Here is a 23,257-nt window from a genome sequence, read left to right on the forward strand (position 1 = left end):
AACTGTGCTGACTAAGGGGATTTAGTAACCGTCACTATATGAGAAGTAGCAGCCAGCCGTATGCATGATAAGATGGTATAAACTGCATAACACATGCTTGGTCACTAGGGATGTGAGATATGGAATAAAGTTTAAAAAATATATTTTAAGATTTAACTCTGTGTGGAGTTAAAATGACAGGACTGTTTGGGCTTTGGCCGGGTTACATCCCCTCCATCTATACCCCAATCTACACGGATGTCACATCCGTGTAGATTCGGGAAAGGCTTCATCAGCTGTCTCTGGTCCAGTGTAAAGTTACATTATGTTTTAATTAAGCCGAGACAGTCTTGGAGATCTACTTGGTTAACTTTTCATGCACATTTTGTGACACCAACTTAAAGTCGGTGTGTCAAACCACTGACTTCAATTAGTTCTAGTCAGTTCAGATCAGGATGCTGTTTGTATCAACTGCTGTCAAGCAATGCTGAACATCTAAGAGTTTTCCAACCACACACACACACACACACACACACACATACGGGTCTATATGGTTTAGCCAGACAGTTTCGCCAAACCCGTCCGGTGGTGGTTTAGGCTGGCTACCCTTTCCCAAGGTTCCAGAGCAATAGGAGTTGGATTAAAATGCTGCAAAAAATCTGAAAAAAATTTAGCTCACTTTAGGTTTCAGGTACGAGCTACAAAACTCCATACACACCTACCTAAAATTATGGTGGTTTGTGAAGACATTTCTCTTCTTGACAAATGTGTGACTTATAAGGACCAAAAAAACCACTATGGGAACTTTAAAGGGACAATGATGTCAGCATCTCATTAGCATAAATATACACCCACCTTATACACCAGACCTGACTGCACACAACATTAATGGAACAGTTGGTTTAATATCCAAAAAAAGTAAATTTGCACTTTAACAGCTGTCTACACAACTTAAAACACACAACAGTTAAAATACAAAAATGTATGAAAAAGTGTGTGGACACAAATAAAACAAGTGCATTAAATTGGAGCTGTTATGAAATATATTAAGGTAACAGCATCATTACAACACAAGACAATAACTGCAAATGAACCTAAAGCTTTTGCTTCTGTGCCTGTCTCTTTGCAGCTGTTCCTCGGTTTCTCACAAAGTCCCTGATATTTTGCACTGTTCTCTGGGCTAACACAGGGTCTTCTACCAGCTTGCAGTGACTGCATTCATTTTTGGTGGCCAATTTTCCTTTAGATATGTGATCTCTGAAATGTCGCATTACTGCAGCAACCTCAGCCTTAGACCACATTCTCTTTGATACTCTTCTGGAATCCCGTTCTTGACCAGCATCTTTTCCTGGAAGACATAAAAAGTAGAAAAACACTGTCACACAAAGAAACCAAATGTGTTGGCCCGTTTGAGCCATTACAACCTGAATGCACCTAATTCCATAAATTACTGTTTATTTGTTCCTTTGATGGAAACTTTGAACAAATGCTGAACCCGGGCATCATAGATTGGTTCTGGGGATGTGAAACACCACCTCTCTGGTAGGGAAAGAAATTTAGCTGGTGTGTGAGGTGGAGCAGTACCAGCTAGAAATATCTGGACTCACTTCCACACAATGCAAAGGTTCTATAACTGAACTCCTGGAGAGGAGCTGTAGTATCTCCTTTTCTGGAGTTGCCCAGAGTGAGAAGTGTTGGGCAGGTGTATGGATGTTCACAGCACTACTGTGCTGAAGTTCTTCCAGAAGGTAAATCACAAGGTTGACATCTGTGCAAAAGCCTTCAGTGCAGAAGAGGATGTTAAGAGCTGTGGTCAGAGAGTTTTAGGTCGTTGTCACTGGAGCAACCTAGGAATTTGTTGGTGGACACTGGTGGAGGAGGAGGCCATCAGGCTGAAGAAGAAGGTAAGTGGCCTAGGCTCCTATTTTCAAAAAGGCAGACTGAATAATAATGTTCAGTTATCAGGGGTATCACATTGCTCTAGGGTGCTGGAAGGAAGACTATGACTGCTGAAATTCCAACCTATACTAGGGAAAATTAAAGTTGAAAAGTATCAAAACCCTGGAAAATGACACACCACAATATCAATACCTTGCATAATAATATTTTGTTCTTCCTTGCTCCAGATTCAAGACAAAAAGAGACTATATTTTCAAAGTTTTAGCTCCAAAACTCTCTCAAAATGGACTTCATATCTGTGGACACTGGACATTCTAAAAAGCAGTTAATTACCCACTGTTTTAGTTTTGTCATTTCCTTGCCTCATGGCAACATCTGGTAATGTCTGTTGCTCAGTCTCTTACTAGCTCTATATTTTTTTATCCATTGCGTCATACTTAACATGTTGCTTAAATACTTGCCATACCTTCAGGGGATAGGGTGGTCTCATCCACCGTGGATGACACCGATGATGCCAGTCCTGTTAAGCATAATATGACAGAAGTTGAAAAAAGTACTTTTTTTTTTTAAATCAAGAGACATGCATTCGTGAACTAAAGTTTTCAAGCACTTGTAAAGTCCATGCATATCATGTCAGTCTTGAGTTTCCAGTGACTCCTACAACTCTAAATTTTCTCAAATAAAATGATTGAAACCCATGTATCTTGGTGACAAAAAGCAACTGTGCTTTCTGGTTCTTACATATTAAAGGTCTTCTCGAAATATGACAAAATCTGCTGGGTCAAAAATATACATACAGCAACTTGACCTATCAGTTTTGATGATGTAAAAAGCTGTGTTAATCAAAAATGTTTTTAGTTGCATGCCCTCTGAAATTCTTGTGAGTGATTACGATTGCCATGAGATGAGACGTAGCTATGCAAGGAAAAACTCTTCCTCGAGAAGCTGAATCTTAAGGCTTGACTGAAATTTGCTGCTGATCACATGGAGAAACAAAAGGCCTTCGGGAAGAAAGTTCTGTTGTCAGATGAAAGAAAAATTGTGCTGTTTGGCTACAATGACCCTAAATATATTATGTGGAAAAAAGGTGAAGCCTAAGAACACCAAACTTATCGTCAACCATGATGATGATTGTATTCTGCCCTAGGGCTGTTTTGCTGCCAGTGGAACTGGTGCTTGACAGTAAATGGAATTATGTAAAAGGGTGAACTCCACATTCTCCAGGAAAACCTAAAATCATTAGCCAAAATGTTGATCTTGACTCAGTTGGATATTTCAACAAGACAATGATCCCAAACACATGTCAAAAGTAGTAAAGAAATGGTTCAATCAGGGTGAAATTAGGATTTTAGAACTGTCTTCCCAAAGTCCTGACTTAAATCAAATCAATTAATTTGAAAAAAAATAATAGAAAATATTTTGTTTAACAGTACCAATTCTGTCATGAGGAGTAGTCAAAGATACAACCAGAAGTTTGTAGACAGCTACCAAAAATCTCCTAGTTGAGATGAAAATGTCCAAGAGACTTTAAATGAAATATTGGCATTGCTGTATGTATATTTATGACCCAGCAGATACTGTCTGAATTCCAAAAGATCTACAATAAATCTATGAAAGAACAAAGTGCATGATTGTTTTTTGTGATGACACGTTTCAATGATTTCATCATAGAATATTTAGAGGGATAGGAGTTACTGGAAACTCAAGACGTCATTGATATACATGGTCTTTAGTGCATGTACAGTTATGCTCACAACTGTAACTATGTGGTGAGGTACCTTACCAAAACCTTCAGTGCCATGAGCCTCCTCTGCTAATGCAGAGACTGATGCAGCGTCCACAGGCTCACTATTTCCACACTCTGATGTGAATGCTGTGCCGTTGTCATCTGACTCGCTCTCACTATCCTGGGCCCCAGCATCACTTAACGCAATTTCATCTGAGAATAGGTATTAGTAGAGTTCATATGAGTAACTCATATTAAATACAGAAATTCATTTGGAAAGTATATTTTAGGCATTGACTTGTATCATAATTTAATTCTGCAATTTCTTTAGTTTGCCATAAACTCAAGAAGCCTACTGGATGGGAAGATTACTGGAAGCCTGTCAGTGTCATTATATTGTGCTCAATGGGATTACTTGTGCACATAAGCAAAAATCCTGGTTTTAGAGCTCACTCGTTTTGAAATTGTTCATAATATGGACTTGGTACATTATAATTTTGAAAAATGAACACACAACACGGTGATACGAAACTGTTGCAAAACCATGCCATCGGAAAGTCTATCACCTGGCCTACTGTGGTCTTCAAATTGAATGTTTTTGAGCAGTACCCCTCTCCTTATACTGTACATAAAATGTAATCTGTGCTGAGAACATTTATCAAAGTCCCAATGCTTGACTTAGCATACAGAAAAAGAAACAAAACCCTCAAATAATATTAGATTAATATCTACAAATGCTAATTTCTGTACAAACCTTCAAGTTCAATCTCATCCAGGGATTTCCCTTGCAGACCAGAAAGACGTCCTTTTTCCATTGACAGAAGCAGTTTGGAAACCTTGGCCAGCTGTGTGGTGGGAACTGGTAATCTGTAGAAATCTCTGTGAACACGGATGTCATGACCCAGAAAGTCTGCAACTTGATCAAGTTCGTTGTTTTTTAGATTGAGGACTTGTGAAAGTGTGGCAACATGTTTCCTGAGTTGTGTGGACCTGAGGTGCTCAGGGTGCTTTGCTCCACACTGGTTTGCATGAATACGCAAACAGTCCTGTCCTCTGTAGTAGGTCATTGACTTGGGTCTTGCAAACAGGAAGACATTTGTGGCACTAACGCCACATTCGGTTCTTTTACTGGTCAGTAGCGAAAGAGCATCCACCACACTTGGTGTGAGCAGAACTGCAACCTTTCTGCCTCTTTTCCCCATGATTTCAATTCTTCTGAAATAGTTGCAGAGCTTTTGTTCAATCTTTGACAACCCCATGGCAACATCTTCATGAAGCTTTGTGGTGTCTCCCTCCTGAAAACTTTTGAGGCGCATTTTTGAAACCTCTCCAGCTCGTCTACGATTGAACACAATAATTTGTGCCAGAGTAACTTTTGCAAGCTGAGCATAATTCTGGGTGGTGGTCTCCTCATTCAAGTCGCAGACAGCTCTTTCTGCAGTTTTCTCCAGGTACTTGTGAAGAATCTGAACATCTTGAGTGAAGGGTAATGTAGATGGTTTGTTATACTTTGCATCGCTCAGTGTACTCAGGGCCCTGTGAGACACTAACTCTGACCATTTGGAGGTGTGCAGTTTCTTGAATGTTTCAGTGGACTTGATCAATTCTTCATCTTCAGCCATGAGGGCCCGGCAGTGGATGATGTCACAAATTTTGCGTAGTGTGTGTCCCAATTTCAGCGCAAGGCTTGGTGTTTGGAAACAGAGATTTTCTTCATCAAAACCTGAAACTTTCTTCACTGCTTGCACAACTCTCTGGAAGTTAGCAGGTTTGACAGCCTCCTCCAGGTTATGTATAGAAAATTCTGTCCGCAGACATAACATCAGACGCCCCACTTCACGGAGCTTCTGTCGCATGTATTCATACTTTGTGGGGTCTTGTCCATGTCTGTTGTAGAGTGACTGGGCAAACTGAATAATAGAGAGGTCATTTCGCACAACTGAGGCTACCTCATCCTGTTTCATGACACTAAGGAGCTTCCACACTCCACTTGAGATCTGTTGACAGGATGCAGACTCTTGAGCTGCAGCTAAACCCAGTACTCTGGTTCTACCAGGTTCTTTATCCAAGTCTTCACTTTCTGGCTTGCAGGAGCATCTGCGGACATGTCTCCACAGTTCCTTACGAATAAACAATCCTTGGCAATACATACAGTGAATGAACTTTCCTGTCACATCTGAAACTTTTGGTTTTCTTTTCACTTTCAGTGGCCCTGTCCCATCTTGTAAAACTGCAGTGTTATGTTGGAAATTTCCCTTATTTCTCATTTTTTCCAATAATATTTTACGCTCTTTGGAGTGCTCAGGGAGGGAAAATGCATGAACTATTTCAGCATGTGTTGTATGCGTTTTCAAGTGGCGTGAAATTTTGCTTTGTGGTTTACCACAGACATAACAATAATTTTTAGAGCTCATAGTCAGAAGCGCTGATTCTGGTCTCTGAAGCTCTTCTTCACCCTCTGGTTTATCCTTTGATGACTGTTTGACACCATTTGCTGAATCGGACGTTTCAACAGCACTGGAACTCATATGATCCTCAAGAGGTGGCCAACATTTTGATGTACTAGGTACAACTGGGATGCTTGTGTCTCCCACATTTGATGTTGTAGCACTGAATATTGCTGGCTGTTGGGCTTTCAACTGATGAGACATAAAGGGCATCCTTGCATCTAAATCTTCATCTTCTTCATCTGTTGTGTCTGGTATGTAATCCTCATCAGAAAAGTGTTCATCATCATCTGATTGTGGCTCCTGTTCTAAACGTAGTCTCTTGATATACTGATCTGATGATAATTGATCCCCAGAACATTCAGCAGACTGTTGCTCCTGAAATGATGAGAAAGGTATTTATTATATGCACTGATGGAGACTGTAGACAGTGTAAAGGTTCAAGAAACATTAAGGGGACACTCACTTGTGAAAGGTTTGGCTCATTTGGAATTTGACGGATACAGGATTTATGCCAGACCTGTGAACAAACTGTAATGGATTTTGAATATGAATTTAATTTCAACATTATGGATCACTGTGTTAAGTTGTTCTCCTATCAGAACACAGCAGCAATCTAGGATAAATAAAACAGCGGCAACTTGAAAAGAGCATGACAATTGGTGCCACTCAGTGCTCCTGCCAAGACTACCATGATATACACGACCTTGTGTATGTAAACTTTTGTTTAGGACTGTACATTAAATCTCAAGATATGCATTTACTTAGTGCCTGTCCATCAGTTCATTAAATATCTCACCTTTGCATTTATAGCCAAGCCATTTGAAGGAGGATACAGGTCCCAGACACTGCAAGCACTTGTCTAAGGAGGATACTGTTGTGCACACCAGGTGATGTTGTACACACTGTTGGCAACAGATCAGTGTAACATTTGCTTGTCAGTTTAAGGAACAAAATATTTCATATTCACTTGCTGATGTATACCAAGTCTGATAAGAGAATAAAATGCTTTTAGTCCAATGCCAACATTATGGACAGTTTACCGTTTCAATGTTGACACCTGGAGCCAACTGACTTGCGGTGACTTGATTTGTAATGCTGACCTGCAAGAACAAGGATACATACATACATCTTGTCTTTTTCCAAAGGAAGGGCTGGTAGTTATTGTTATATAACACTAAAACGACTAAAACCTAAAGGTGCATCAGCAAATTCAAAATGTTAACTGTTTATAAAATACAAATAAGAAATTAAACAATGAAAAATCATCAGTATCATTCACTGTTATCTAACACAGTCAGATGTTATACTATTTACACTCTGGAACTTATGTTATTAGACTATCCAGGCCTAACAATGTCCAAATAAATACTGTCAAACTCATATGACCTTTTCTTGCAATACATTTGCGAGTGGTGACAGGGCCCACATCCATGAAAAAGGTCTGCAAACACTTAACATGTCCATTGAACTAAAATACAGACCCAGTATAAGGTGTATAGACATTTGTAAGTGCTAAAGTGATTCCATTACCATCTCCCCATCAGAAGAAGGAACCTTTAAACAATACAGTCCTCCAAAGTCATATTTAGGTGGTTCATAGCTTAATATACACACACTCAGATGTCTATCGTCGATTAAGATATACCTGTTCAACATTTTCATTTGTTGATAGGGAATTTGTGATCTCTGGACTTTCCTGGGGCATTTCCTCATAGAGATCCTGCAAAAAACAACAAAACAAAACAAGACAATATTATAATTCATTTCAAGAAAGGATGTTCTCTCTCACACACACACACACACACACACACACACACTCAAATGTTATAAAGACTTACAATTTGTAATGCTTCTGGTCGGTTCATCCTTACTTACCATTGTCCATGTAAGCCACACTACATGAATGTGAATACGCACTCACACTGCATCAATGACCATGTTGGTGGACTTAACTGTGTGCCACAAATTCTGACATTGATTAGCACACTGGATTTAACCTACCTTTCCAACCACAGTGAGTACATCAAGTACTGGACTTGTCTGGTTCAGGTCACTCACAGTCCTCTCAATCTGGCTTTTCTCATTCGTCATCTGCAGCAGATCATGCATGGAAGAGAGATACAGTAAAATACAGAGAATCTAACAGTCAGGAGGATATCTGAATTTTGGACAATGAAACAACCTACAGTTAATACAAAGTAATGGTGGCAAAACATTTTATGAACCTCTCTCGATAGTTTCATTATGATGTAAAGTGCAAGATGAAAATCTTTCTTCCATTAAGTTATACCTGTTCAACAACTTCCTTTGTTGATGGGGAATTTGTGGTCTCTGGACTCTTCTGAGGCATTTCCTCATCAAGATCCTGCAAAAAGAAGATGACAGTATTATAATTCATTTCAAGAAAGGAAGTTCTCTGTAAGATTAAGTGAAGGTCATCATGGCTATGATTCTGAATGTTTGGTAGGAAGGAAAATACACTATAGAAGTGACCGATTGGATCTTAAAAAGGTGGCCAGAAGATTTTTGCAGGGAGATGCTGTGCCTTTGTAGCTGATGAATTTGCACTGATTCATTCTAAATAGGATCTTTTCTTGCAACATAATTATGACTGGTGTCTGGGTCCACATCCTGACATGTGTCGAACAACACTGACCATAAGAATTAAGCTAACATATAGATAAAATTCAGGTTGTCCAGGTATTCATACAGACCAAAGTGATTCCATTACCATCCCCCCACCAGAGGAAGGAACCTTTAAACACTAAAGTCCTCCCAAGTCATATTTGGGTGGATTATGGCTTAATACACACACACACACACTCAGATGTTATACTGACCCACACTTTGAAAAGCATCTTGTGAGATTGTCCTCAGATACCATTGTCCATGTAAGCCACACTACATGAATATGAATGTGCTCTCACACTGCACCAATGACCATATTGTTAGACTTAACTGTGTGCCACAAATTCTGACATTGATTAGCACGCTGGATATAACCTACCTTTCCAACCACGGTGAGTACATCAAGCATTGGACTTGTCTGGTTCAGGTCACTTACAGTCCTCTCAATCTGGCTTTTGTGACTTGTCATCTGCAGCAGATCATGCATGGAAGAGAGATACGGTAAAATACAGAGAATCCAACAGTCAGGAGGATATCTGAAGTTTGGACAATGAAACATCCTGTTGTTAATACAAAGTAATGGTGGCAAAACATTGTTATGAACCTCTCTGAATAGTTTCATTACGATGTAAAGTGCAAGATGGAAATCTTTCTTCCATTAAGATATACCTGTTCAACAACTTCCTTTGTTGATGGGGAATTTGTGGTCTCTGGACTCTTCTGAGGCATTTCCTCATCGAGATCCTGCAAAGAAACAAACAAAATATGACAATATTATAATTCATTTCAAGAAAGGATGTTCTCTGTGTAAGATTAAGTGAAGGTCATCATGGTTGAGATTTAAATGTTTGGTAGGGAATAAAGTACACTATAAAAGTGACTGGTCAATTGACTATAGTCTGCACACCACTACAATTATAATTTTCTAAGTTAATTCTAACTGATGAATTTGATATTTGATTCTTTATTTACATTTGAAAATCCTGGGTCTAGGTCTACATCCTGCCATGTGTCCAACAACACTGACCATAAGTATTAAACTAACATACAGATCAAATGCAGGTTGTTCAGTTGTTAATACAAACCAAAGTGATTCCATTACCATCCCCCCACCAGAGGAAGGAACCTTTAAACGCTACAGTCCCCCCAAGTCATATTTGGGTGGTTCACAGTTTAATACACACACACTCAGATGTTGTACTGATCTACACTTTGAATAACATCTTGTGAGATTGTCCTTACAAACCATTGTCCGCATAATCCACACTACATGAATGTGAATGAACCCACACACTCCAAAAATGACCACATTAGAAAACATAATATTGTGCCTCAAGTAATGACATTAATTGGAAAAATAAATGTAATTTACCTTTTCAACTCTGGTGACTAGGTCAATCACTGGCCTTGCCTGGCTCAAGTTGCTCATAGCCATTTCAATCTGGCTATTGTCACTTGTCATCTGTAGTAGATAATGTATAAAAGAGAGGTACAATACCAAGAAAATGTTATTATGAATCTCTCTGGACAGTTTGTAAGATGCAAAGTACAAGATGAAAATCTATCTTCCATTAAGATATGGATATACCTGTTCAACAGTTTCATTTGTTGATGTGGAACTTGTGGTCTTGGGAGTTTCCTGAATTATTTTCTCATCGAGAGCCTGCAAAAGTTAAAAATAGTTTGACAAAATGATGTTCTCTGTGTGACATTAAGTGAAGGTGATTCTGAATGTTTGGTGGGACGGACAATGTACTATACATGTGTTTTTAGTCAACTGACTGGTTAGCTGACTACAATCTGCAGACGACTAGAACTATAATTAACTTGGTTAATTCTAACTGATGAATTTGATACTTTTTTAAAAAATCTCTGACAGTCCATGTCCTAGAATGGTCCCATGCTATCTGAAAGAGGTGGCCAGAAGATTTTTGCAGGGAGATGCTGTGCCTTTGTAGCTGATGAATTTGCACTGATTCATTCTAAATAGGATCTTTTCTTGCAACATAATTATGACTGGTGTCTGGGTCCACATCCTGACATGTGTCGAACAACACTGACCATAAGAATTAAGCTAACATATAGATAAAATTCAGGTTGTCCAGGTATTCATACAGACCAAAGTGATTCCATTACCATCCCCCCACCAGAGGAAGGAACCTTTAAACACTACAGTCCTCCCAAGTCATATTTGGGTGGATTATGGCTTAATACACACACACACGCTTAGATGTTATACTTACCCACACTTTGAAAAGCATCTTGTGAGAGTGTCCTCACATACCATTGTCCATGTAAGCCACACTACATGAATATGAATGTGCTCTCACACTGCAGCAGTGACCATGCTGTTAGACTTAACTTTGTGCCACAAATTCTGACATTGATTAGCACACTGGATTTAGCCTACCTTTCCAACCACAGTGAGTACATCAAGTACTGGACTTGTCTGGTTCAGGTCACTCACAGTTCTCTCAATCTGGCTTTTCTCATTCGTCATCTGCAGCAGATCATGCATGGAAGAGAGATACAGTAAATACAGAGAATCTAAAAGTCAGGAGGATATCTGAATTTTGGACAATGAAACATCCTACAGTTAATACAAAGTAATGGTGGCATAACATTGTTATGAACCTCTCTCGATAGTTTCATTATGATGTAAAGTGCAAGATGAAAATCTTTCTTCCATTAAGATATACCTGTTCAACAACTTCCTTTGTTGATGGGGAATTTGTGGTCTCTGGACTCTTCTGAGGCATTTCCTCATCGAGATCCTGCAAAAAGAAGATGACAGTATTATAATTCATTTCAAGAAAGGATGTTCTCTGTAAGATTAAGTGAAGGTCATCATGGCTATGATTCTGAATGTTTGGTAGGAAGGAAAATACACTATAGAAGTGACCGACTGGTCAATTGACTATCGTCTGCAGACCACTAGAACTACAATTTTCTCAGTTAATTGTAATTGATGAATTTGGTATTTGATTCTTTCTTTATATCTTAAAATCCTGGGTCTGGGTCCACATCCTGACATGTTGAACAACACTGACCATAAGAATTAAGCTAACATATAGATCAAATTCAGGCTGTCCAGGTATTCATACAGACCAAAGGGATTCCATTACCATCCCCCCACCAGAGGAAGGATAATTTAAACACTACAGTCCTCCCAAGTCATATTTGGGTGGATTATGGCTTAATACACACATAGATGTTATACTGACCCACACTTTGAAAAACATCTTGTGAGATTGTCCTCACATGCCTTTGTCTATGTAAGCCACACTACATGAATATGAATATGCACTCACTGCACCAATGACCATATTGTTAGACTTAACTGTGTGCCACAAATTCTGACATTGATTAGCACACTGGATTTAACCTACCTTTCCAACCACAGTGAGTACATCAAGCATTGGACTTGTCTGGTTCAGGTCACTTACAGTCCACTCAATCTGGCTTTTGTGACTTGTCATCTGCAGCAGATCATGCATGGAAGAGAGATACGGTAAAAATACATAGAATCTAACAGTCAGGAGGATATCTGAAGTTTGGACAATGAAACATGCTACTGTTAATACAAAATAATGGTGGCAAAACATTGTTATGAACCTCTCTGGATAGTTTCATTACGATGTAAAGTGTGGGATGAAAATCTTTCTTCCATTAAGATATACCTGTTCAACAACTTCCTTTGTTGATGGGGAATTTGTGGTGTCTGGACTCGTCTGAGGCATTTCCTCATCGAGATCCTGCAAAAAGAAGATGACAGTATTATAATTCATTTCAAGAAAGGATGTTCTCTGTAAGATTAAGTGAAGGTCATCATGGCTATGATTCTGAATGTTTGGTAGGAAGGAAAATACACTATAGAAGTGACCGACTGGTCAATTGACTATCGTCTGCAGACCACTAGAACTACAATTTTCTCAGTTAATTGTAACTGATGAATTTGGTATTTGATTCTTTCTTCATATCTTAAAATCCTGGGTCTGGGTCCACATCCTGACATGTTGAACAACACTGACCATAAGAATTAAGCTAACATATAGATCAAATTCAGGTTGTCCAGGTATTCATACAGACCAAAGGGATTCCATTACCATCCCCCCACCAGAGGAAGGATAATTTAAACACTACAGTCCTCCCAAGTCATATTTGGGTGGATTATGGCTTAATACACACATAGATGTTATACTGACCCACACTTTGAAAAACATCTTGTGAGATTGTCCTCACATGCCTTTGTCTATGTAAGCCACACTACATGAATATGAATATGCACTCACTGCACCAATGACCATATTGTTAGACTTAACTGTGTGCCACAAATTCTGACATTGATTAGCACACTGGATTTAACCTACCTTTCCAACCACAGTGAGTACACCAAGCATTGGACTTGTCTGGTTCAGGTCACTTACAGTCCACTCAATCTGGCTTTTGTGACTTGTCATCTGCAGCAGATCATGCATGGAAGAGAGATACGGTAAAAATACAGAGAATCTAACAGTCAGGAGGATATCTGAAGTTTGGACAATAAAACATGCTACTGTTAATACAAAATAATGGTGGCAAAACATTGTTATGAACCTCTCTGGATAGTTTCATTACGATGTAAAGTGTGGGATGAAAATCTTTCTTCCATTAAGATATACCTGTTCAACAACTTCCTTTGTTGATGGGGAATTTGTGGTGTCTGGACTCTTCTGAGGCATTTCCTCATCGAGATCCTGCAAAAAGAAGATGACAGTATTATAATTCATTTCAAGAAAGGAAGTTCTCTGTAAGATTAAGTGAAGGTCATCATGGCTATGATTCTGAATGTTTGGTAGGAAGGAAAATACACTATAGAAGTGACCGATTGGTCAATTGACTATAGTCTGCAGACCACTAGAACTATGATTTTCTAAGTTGATTGTAGCTGATGAATTTGATGTTTGATTCTTTCTTTAAATCTGAAAATCAGTTTGGGAGAATGGTCCCATTCTATCTTAAAAAGGTGGCCAGAAGATTTTTGCAGGGAGATGCTGTGCCTTTGTAGCTGATGAATTTGCACTGATTCATTCTAAATAGGATCTTTTCTTGCAACATAATTATGACTGGTGTCTGGGTCCACATCCTGACATGTGTCGAACAACACTGACCATAAGAATTAAGCTAACATATAGATAAAATTCAGGTTGTCCAGGTATTCATACAGACCAAAGTGATTCCATTACCATCCCCCCACCAGAGGAAGGAACCTTTAAACACTAAAGTCCTCCCAAGTCATATTTGGGTGGATTATGGCTTAATACACACACACACACACTCAGATGTTATACTGACCCACACTTTGAAAAGCATCTTGTGAGATTGTCCTCACATACCATTGTCCATGTAAGCCACACTACATGAATATGAATGTGCTCTCACACTGCACCAATGACCATATTGTTAGACTTAACTGTGTGCCACAAATTCTGACATTGATTAGCACGCTGGATATAACCTACCTTTCCAACCATGGTGAGTACATCAAGCATTGGACTTGTCTGGTTCAGGTCACTTACAGTCCTCTCAATCTGGCTTTTGTGACTTGTCATCTGCAGCAGATCATGCATGGAAGAGAGATACGGTAAAAAAACAGAGAATCTAACAATCAGGAGGACATCTGAAGTTTGGACAATGAAACATCCTACTGTTAATACAAAGTAATGGTGGCAAAACATTATGAACCTTTCTGGATAGTTTCATTATGATGTAAAGTGCAAGATGAAAATCTTTCTTCCATTAAGATATACCTGTTCAACAACTTCCTTTGTTGATGGGTAATTTGTGGTCTCTGGACTCTTCTGAGGCATTTCCTCATCGAGATCCTGCAAAAAAAAGATGACAGTATTATAATTCATTTCAAGAAAGGAAGTTCTCTGTAAGATTAAGTGAAGGTCATCATGGCTATGATTCTGAATGTTTGGTAGGAAGGAAAATACACTATAGAAGTGACCGACTGGTCAATTGACTATAGTCTGCAGACCACTAGAACTATGATTTTGTAAGTTGATTGTAGCTGATGAATTTGATGTTTGATTCTTTCTTTAAATCTGAAAATCAGTTTGGGAGAATGGTCCCATTCTATCTTAAAAAGGTGACCAGAAGATTTTTGCAGGGAGATGCTGTGCCTTTGTAGCTGATGAATTTGCACTGATTCATTCTAAATAGGATCTTTTCTTGCAACATAATTATGACTGGTGTCTGGGTCCACATCCTGACATGTGTCGAACAACACTGACCATAAGAATTAAGCTAACATATAGATAAAATTCAGGTTGTCCAGGTATTCATACAGACCAAAGTGATTCCATTACCATCCCCCCACCAGAGGAAGGAACCTTTAAACACTAAAGTCCTCCCAAGTCATATTTGGGTGGATTATGGCTTAATACACACACACACACACTCAGATGTTATACTGACCCACACTTTGAAAAGCATCTTGTGAGATTGTCCTCACATACCATTGTCCATGTAAGCCACACTACATGAATATGAATGTGCTCTCACACTGCACCAATGACCATATTGTTAGACTTAACTGTGTGCCACAAATTCTGACATTGATTAGCACGCTGGATATAACCTACCTTTCCAACCACGGTGAGTACATCAAGCATTGGACTTGTCTGGTTCAGGTCACTTACAGTCCTCTCAATCTGGCTTTTGTGACTTGTCATCTGCAGCAGATCATGCATGGAAGAGAGATACGGTAAAAAAACAGAGAATCTAACAATCAGGAGGACATCTGAAGTTTGGACAATGAAACATCCTACTGTTAATACAAAGTAATGGTGGCAAAACATTATGAACCTTTCTGGATAGTTTCATTATGATATAAAGTGCAAGATGAAAATCTTTCTTCCATTAAGATATACCTGTTCAACAACTTCCTTTGTTGATGGGTAATTTGTGGTCTCTGGACTCTTCTGAGGCATTTCCTCATCGAGATCCTGCAAAAAAAAGATGACAGTATTATAATTCATTTCAAGAAAGGAAGTTCTCTGTAAGATTAAGTGAAGGTCATCATGGCTATGATTCTGAATGTTTGGTAGGAAGGAAAATACACTATAGAAGTGACCGACTGGTCAATTGACTATAGTCTGCAGACCACTAGAACTATGATTTTGTAAGTTGATTGTAGCTGATGAATTTGATGTTTGATTCTTTCTTTAAATCTGAAAATCAGTTTGGGAGAATGGTCCCATTCTATCTTAAAAAGGTGGCCAGAAGATTTTTGCAGGGAGATGCTGTGCCTTTGTAGCTGATGAATTTGCACTGATTCATTCTAAATAGGATCTTTTCTTGCAACATAATTATGACTGGTGTCTGGGTCCACATCCTGACATGTGTCGAACAACACTGACCATAAGAATTAAGCTAACATATAGATAAAATTCAGGTTGTCCAGGTATTCATACAGACCAAAGTGATTCCATTACCATCCCCCCACCAGAGGAAGGAACCTTTAAACACTACAGTCCTCCCAAGTCATATTTGGGTGGATTATGGCTTAATACACACACACACACACACACACACACACTCAGATGTTATACTGACCCACACTTTGAAAAGCATCTTGTGAGATTGTCCTCACATACCATTGTCCATGTAAGCCACACTACATGAATATGAATGTGCTCTCACACTGCAGCAGTGACCATGCTGTTAGACTTAACTGTGTGCCACAAATTCTGACATTGATTAGCACACTGGATTTAACCTACCTTTCCAACCACAGTGAGTACATCAAGTACTGGACTTGTCTGGTTCAGGTCACTCACAGTCCTCTCAATCTGGCTTTTCTCATTCGTCATCTGCAGCAGATCATGCATGGAAGAGAGATACAGTAAAATACAGAGAATCTAACAGTCAGGAGGATATCTGAATTTTGGACAATGAAACAACCTACAGTTAATACAAAGTAATGGTGGCAAAACATTTTATGAACCTCTCTCGATAGTTTCATTATGATGTAAAGTGCAAGATGAAAATCTTTCTTCCATTAAGTTATACCTGTTCAACAACTTCCTTTGTTGATGGGGAATTTGTGGTCTCTGGACTCTTCTGAGGCATTTCCTCATCAAGATCCTGCAAAAAGAAGATGACAGTATTATAATTCATTTCAAGAAAGGATGTTCTCTGTATGATTAAGTGAAGGTCATCATGGCTATGATTCTGAATGTTTGGTAGGAAGGAAAATACACTATAGAAGTGACCGACTGGTCAATTGACTATAGTCTGCACACCACTACAATTATAATTTTCTAAGTTAATTGTAAGTGATGAATTTGATATTTGATTCTTTCTTTACATTTGAAAATCCTGGGTCTAGGTCTACATCCTGCCATGTGTCCAACAACACTGACCATAAGTATTAAACTAACATACAGATCAAATGCAGGTTGTTCAGTTGTTAATACAAACCAAAGTGATTCCATTACCATCCCCCCACCAGAGGAAGGAACCTTTAAATGCTACAGTCCCCCCAAGTCATATTTGGGTGGTTCACAGTTTAATACACACACACTCAGATGTTGTACTGATCTACACTTTGAATAACATCTTGTGAGATTGTCCTTACAAACCATCGTCCGCATAATCCACATTACATGAATGTGAATGAACACACACACTCCAAAAATGACCACATTAGAAAACATAATATTGTGCCTCAAGTAATGACATTAATTGGAAAAATAAATGTAATTTACCTTTTCAACTCTGGTGACTAGGTCAAGCACTGGCCTTGCCTGGCTCAAGTTGCTCATAGCCATTTCAATCTGGCTATTGTCACTTGTCATCTGTAGTAGATAATGTATAAAAGAGAGGTACAATACCAAGAAAATGTTATTATGAATCTCTCTGGACAGTTTGTAAGATGCAAAGTACAAGATGAAAATCTATCTTCCATTAAGATATGGATATACCTGTTCAACAGTTTCATTTGTTGATGTGGAACTTGTGGTCTTGGGAGTTTCCTGAATTATTTTCTCATCGAGAGCCTGCAAAAGTTAAAAATAGTTTGACAAAATGATGTTCTCTGTGTGACATTAAGTGAAGGTGATTCTGAATGTTTGGTAGGGAGGAAAATGTACTATACATGTGTTTTTAGTCAACTGACTGGTTAGCTGACTGCAATCTGCAGACGACTAAAACTATAATTATCTTGGTTAATTGTAACTGATGAATTTGATACTTTTTTTAAATCTCTGACAGTCCATGTCCTAGAATGGTCCCATGCTATCTGAAAGAGGTGGCCAGAAGCGTTTTGCAGGGAGATGCTGTGCCTTTGTAGCTGATGAATTTGCACTGATTCATTGTAAATAGGATCTTTTCTTGCAACATAATTATGACTGGTGTCTTGGTCTACATCCTGACGTGTCGAACAATACTGACCATAAGAATTAAGCTAACATATAGATAAAATTCAGGTTGTCCAGGTATTCATACAGACCAAAGTGATTCCATTACCATCCCCCCACCAGAGGAAGGAACCTTTAAACACTATACAGTCCTCCCAAGTCATATTTGGGTGGATTATGGCTTAATACACATACACACACACTCAGATGTTATACTGACCCACACTTTGAAAAGCATCTTGTGAGATTGTCCTCACATACCATTGTCCATGTAAGCCCACTACATGAATATGAATGTGCTCTCACACTGCACCAATGACCATGTTGTTAGACTTAACTTTGTGCTACAAATTCTGACACTGATTAGCATACTGGATTTAACCTACCTTTCCAACCACGGTGAGTACATCAAGCACTGGACTTGTCTGGATTTTCTCACTTGTCTTCTTCTGCAGATCATGCATGGAAGAGAGCTACATTAAAAATACAGATAATCTAACAGTCAGGAGGATATCTGAAATTCGGACAATGAAACATCCTACTGTTAATACAAAGTAATGGTGGCAAAACATTGTCATGAACCTCTCTGGATAGTTTGATTACGATGTACAGTGCAAGATGAAAATCTTTCTTCCATTAAGATATACCTGTTCAACAACTTCTTTTGTTGATGGGGGACTTTCGGTCTCTGGACTTTTCTGAGGCATTTCCTCATCGAGATCCTGCAAAAAAAACCCAAAAACAACACAACAACTGAACAACAACAACAAAAACAACAACAGTAATGTAACTCATTTGATGAAACAATTTTCTCCGTGTGAGATTTTGTGAATGTCAACTTTTTTTGCTTTTTGCAAAGATGTTTTTGATGTAGATGATACTATAGTGCGTTGCCCATCTAAAGACAATCTTCCATATTTCTGAAGCTGTTCATAAACAAAACCAGACTAATGAGATCATGCGGGGAAAAAAACTACAGCTAGATGGAGAATATAAAGTGTTATGTAACAATTTTTTTCTGTGGTTAAAACATTTCCTCTAGGAGAACTATCTGAAAAGAAAAATTTGCCGACCTTGCTCCTCCATGGCCAGTCAGAATCACCATAATTATAGGTGATCTCCTCTCCTGGACTTATGTCCCGTATTGCAAACAAACATAGATGGGGCTTTCCTTGCACGCTGAAGTACTTCATCTTGGTGTTAGGGTTGATATGGTCATCATTTACAAGTCTTCCAAGTGATCCATCCTCTTTTGCAGCATCAACGCTACACAAACATAACACTTGACATTTAATTACAAATCATTCACTGTCTATACTTAACATGCTTATGAAGTTGATTGATGGAAGAGCGTTTTGTAAATAATTTCCACAAACACTCCATAGCAATATATAATTTCATTCTGACTGGTGAAACCATCAGCATAATACATACCACCACAGTTTTCCATTAAAACGGAACTCGAACATGAACACTTTAAGACTGCTGTGGTAAAGCCTCTGTCTCTTCTCGCATTCCTGCTTGTTTATTAGTTCACCTCGATACTCCAGCAAAAACTCTCCTTTTTCAAATGGAGTAGTTGCAAAGATGCCACGTCCTAGTTAATAATAAAGAAATCAAGAGAAAAGTCAGGCCACAAATTCAAGTTTAATTGTAAACATTAGCAAGAGTCAACATACCTTTGAAGGCACTGATGTATTGGATGTCAAGTCCCGCTTTGTCCCTTCCAGCAGTAACATAAAATTTTGCATCCTCCTTTGGATTTATACGTCTTCGCCGTTGCATTTTAACTGCCCTGCATCAAAATCCTGAATTATCAAGGAAGATGACTGTCAAGTTATCATATTTATCTGTAGAGACAAGCATTATCAAAGCACTGAAATCTTTCGCTGTACAAACCAGTAACATACTTATAAGATACGGATAGAATCCAGTGGATGTCTTCACAACAGCAGCGTTCACATTTTATTTATTGTTCCTTCAGAAATCTACGTGTCACCAACTACAATTATTTCATTCCATATGCAAAAGGACCAATATTAAGTGTAGCAATACTTTTTTTATTACCAAAGAGAAGGTCAGGTGAGAGTCTGCACAAGAATTACAATTTAAATAGAGAAGGATAATGTTTGTTGTAATGTAAAACTGAGTTGGACCAGTGACTCCAATTCATTCTGACTCTAAGCTTTAAGAAGACATATAGTGCTATCCCACAGTATACAAAATCACCCACAACATTAGTTTCTAAAACTCCTTTCAGATACAGGACATGAAACATTACTTCGTTCATCCATTAAAGTGACGGCATTCCATTTTTTCAGACAGAGATTGGTTGCTAGAGAGTGCTGCGGTAAGCATGCAATATTTGTAGTAATGTATTAACAGACTAAAACTTAATTAATAGCATAAAATCAAAGAGTATGGCCTGCTGTTAGATCCTGATGGGCCCTTTTTCAATAATACAATATAATTTATGGTTAAACCTAATTATTGAAGTTACTACTGTTGCTCCGTGTGTAAATGCAGCAATTTTCTTTCTTTGCAGACACAAATATTGATCCTACTGCTCTCTGATGGTGCAGGTATTAAACTCATAATCAATCAGTAGTTTCAAACAGCTGGAAGAAACACGCTCAGCCCCTTTTATCATGATGTGGGAAAAAACACTTGGATCCTTCAGTGAGATAAGGACCAAGGCTTAGAATGTTGCTACTGAACTGCTTCTGACATCTGATTATGTTCTTACTGTTACCCAAAAGCAACTAGTTAATGACAACAACAATAGAGAATACAAGAAAACAGTCTCAGCTTGTTTCATCAAAAAAAAGCATTATGTAGTTCAAACTGGCATTCCCAGAAGGATCAAATTCAAATATAAACTGCACTCACAGTTCATCCTTGTCCTTAGCTAATGAAAAGATTTAGGCCTGGCATGTACATTACAGGTAATTTTCAAATCAAAACAAACATTAACATAACACATTTTTCTTGCATCTCACTTTACAGTTTAATAAGACCACTTAAAAGGAGCCAAATTACCTCTATGGTAAAATCTGTTATCTACCTGTTTAAGCGTACAAGAGCATACAAGAGCACAAGCAGCACAAGGTTTGGCTAAAAACAGAGGCCCAGCCACAGCTTACCTAACTAATTTACCACAAAGAAAGTATTACACATTCCCTCCATTGTTTCTTACTTGTTTTCAGTCAAAACTCACCAAACCAGAGCAGTGTAGTGTTAGCTACTTCTCTCCTCTCCCTCACCTGCGGTCCTCTTCACTAACACAGAGAAAAATTACTCCCTATGTGCTGCTTAACAAGGAGGCCCTCTCCAAAACTTAAAACTACAGACTCTCCAGACCTTAGCTCAGCTTCCACATGTCAACAAAAACACATCACTACAGCCTGACAGTTAAATACAATAGAGCATAACATCATACCTCCTCATGTTACTTCTCTTTTGTGAAAAAGAAGTGGCTAATTGCAGCTAGCAGTCTCATCTCCACCAGCCTACCCAGGAGCTAATGTTAGCTGCAGCTAACGTTAGCTGCAGCTAACGCTAGCTCTCTACCTGAGTGCACATCTGTTAACACACAGTGTCTTTTATAAGGTGCTGTTACTTGCAAAAATCTTTCTCAAACAAAAAATTAGCCAATTTACAAGTTTTAAAGCTTACCTGTGTGTATTTATTCCTCCAGAATTGTGGATATCCACTCGGACATGCTACTGTGTGATTTAACTTTTAAAGGGAAGGTGTATTAGCCGGACCCAAAGTGTGTGTGGGCGGAGCTTAAAGCCAACGCCCTGTAGGCCACGCCCACAAATTCGAACCAGCCAATCACAATAGAACCCGCCGAATTTGCACCGTGTGTATCAAAAATGTGTAAGAAGGTGCATTACAGGACCTTGAACTAGGGTGCGCTGTTCTATACACTGGGATACACTGAAAGTCAGGTCAAGTGGTACATAAGGACTTTCAATGAAAATGAGAAATTATGTTGTTTAGACACTAACAAATGCAAATACACTCTCTGAATTATGGGGACTTCGGCATAGTCCTTATAATCCCCTAAGGTCCCTGGAATGTCGGTGTGTAGTCAGGTCAAATGTCCCGTTAAACCATAAATACCAACACACACACACACACACACACACACACACACACACACACACACATATATATACACACATATATATACATATATAATCTGTGCAGCATGGAAGCAGTTTGAATCAAATTAACATTGCAGTGCATTGCATGATTTCTGTTTATTTGTTCAGGAAGATAGGTAATTCTGGCTGTATTATGCAACAAATCCACACTTACAAAATCTCTGAATCTCAGCAGCTTTAAAAACATCCTTTCAGTTACTGAATTATAAAACAAAAAAGAGAAACGAATAGAATAAGTCAGGGAAATTGATGTGTTCTGCTGTTGTGTAACTTTAATGAATTAATGAATCAATGAATTAATGCTAATCAAATTCCTACCCTTCCCATGACATCTCCACTGACATCCACAGTAAATTTGGATATTTTCCGATCTATTTTTAAATTTGGTTTAACTGTTTGCTAAAATGGCTAACTGTTTTAGAAAAGACTTGAATGAAAACAGACATGACTTGTTGACTGAATCTAACTGCGTGTGGGTGTAAGACATAAAAAGAACAGACCCCAATGTGACACCGCTCTGTGCTCAGAGTCCACATATTATCGGGGACAATGTGTAATTAAGGGTTATCATGAAAAAGAATGAAAGCTGCAGATTAGTACTATGTTGGTGCCAAGTGTTAAATAATATGTCAGACATCTGGGTGTCATAGTGTGCACATGGAGAACCAGGTGCAGAGACTGATGAAGACGAGGATATCAGAGACTTGGTGCAGAAAGTGTTTAACTAAATAACCAGATGAACTTCAACACTGCTCAAAAGAATTAAAGGAACATTTTGAAAACATATCATTTTTCAATGGGGGGAAAAACAAACTGGATATTTACATTGGTATGGACTGGATAATGTGTTAGGAATGAAAAGATGCCATGTTGTTTGATGGAAATGAAAACTGTCAACCTACAGAGGGCTGAAGACACCCCAAAACTCAAAGTGAAGAACTGATGTGGCAGGCTGGTCCATCTTGTTGAAATTCCTTGGCAGCAACTCAGAATGGT

General features: G+C 38.6%; 2 protein-coding genes across 2 annotated transcripts; both read right to left on the reverse strand.

Annotated features, from left to right (window-relative positions):
* Window positions 1-864: 864 nt before the first annotated feature.
* Window positions 865-8,162, reverse strand: LOC129347248 (uncharacterized). Its single transcript, XM_055007115.1, has 9 exons — window positions 8,056-8,162; window positions 7,700-7,774; window positions 7,095-7,154; window positions 6,851-6,956; window positions 6,518-6,582; window positions 4,359-6,429; window positions 3,662-3,817; window positions 2,345-2,398; window positions 865-1,327 (listed from the first exon to the last, which is right to left on the reverse strand). The coding sequence occupies exons 1-9, from the start codon at window positions 8,143-8,145 to the stop codon at window positions 1,074-1,076; spliced, it is 2,931 nt and encodes a 976-aa protein (XP_054863090.1). The 5' UTR covers window positions 8,146-8,162; the 3' UTR covers window positions 865-1,073.
* A 176-nt stretch (window positions 8,163-8,338) lies between these two features.
* On the reverse strand, window positions 8,339-22,249 carry LOC129348581 (histone-lysine N-methyltransferase SETD5-like). The gene is made up of 24 exons (XM_055009199.1): window positions 19,769-22,249; window positions 19,524-19,686; window positions 19,163-19,355; window positions 18,737-18,811; window positions 18,476-18,538; window positions 17,655-17,729; window positions 17,439-17,528; window positions 16,741-16,815; window positions 16,452-16,541; window positions 15,600-15,674; window positions 15,312-15,401; window positions 14,472-14,546; window positions 14,184-14,273; window positions 13,344-13,418; window positions 13,053-13,142; window positions 12,363-12,437; window positions 12,072-12,161; window positions 11,382-11,456; window positions 11,093-11,182; window positions 10,271-10,345; window positions 10,055-10,144; window positions 9,352-9,426; window positions 9,062-9,151; window positions 8,339-8,419 (listed from the first exon to the last, which is right to left on the reverse strand). Exons 1-24 carry the CDS (start codon window positions 19,872-19,874, stop codon window positions 8,339-8,341), a joined length of 2,166 nt encoding a protein of 721 aa, XP_054865174.1. The 5' UTR covers window positions 19,875-22,249.
* Window positions 22,250-23,257: the final 1,008 nt, after the last annotated feature.

This window comes from Amphiprion ocellaris, chromosome 3, assembly GCF_022539595.1.
Source record: "Amphiprion ocellaris isolate individual 3 ecotype Okinawa chromosome 3, ASM2253959v1, whole genome shotgun sequence".
In the NCBI taxonomy this organism is placed as follows: Eukaryota; Metazoa; Chordata; class Actinopteri; family Pomacentridae; genus Amphiprion; species Amphiprion ocellaris.

Coding starts and splice junctions, on each gene's coding strand:
- LOC129347248 (XM_055007115.1), bottom strand. CDS start 8,145: ATGACGAATGAGAAAAGCCAGATTGAGAGGACTGTGAGTGACCTGAAC. Junction 2,399..3,661: donor TCATGGCACTGAAGGTTTTG/GTAAGGTACCTC, acceptor TATGCTTAACAG/GACTGGCATCATCGGTGTCA. Junction 1,328..2,344: donor GACCACCCTATCCCCTGAAG/GTATGGCAAGTA, acceptor TATGTCTTCCAG/GAAAAGATGCTGGTCAAGAA.
- LOC129348581 (XM_055009199.1), bottom strand. CDS start 19,874: ATGCAACGGCGAAGACGTATAAATCCAAAGGAGGATGCAAAATTTTAT. Junction 19,356..19,523: donor TTTAATGGAAAACTGTGGTG/GTATGTATTATG, acceptor ATGTTTGTGTAG/CGTTGATGCTGCAAAAGAGG. Junction 18,539..18,736: donor CAAAAGAAGTTGTTGAACAG/GTATATCTTAAT, acceptor CATGATCTGCAG/AAGAAGACAAGTGAGAAAAT.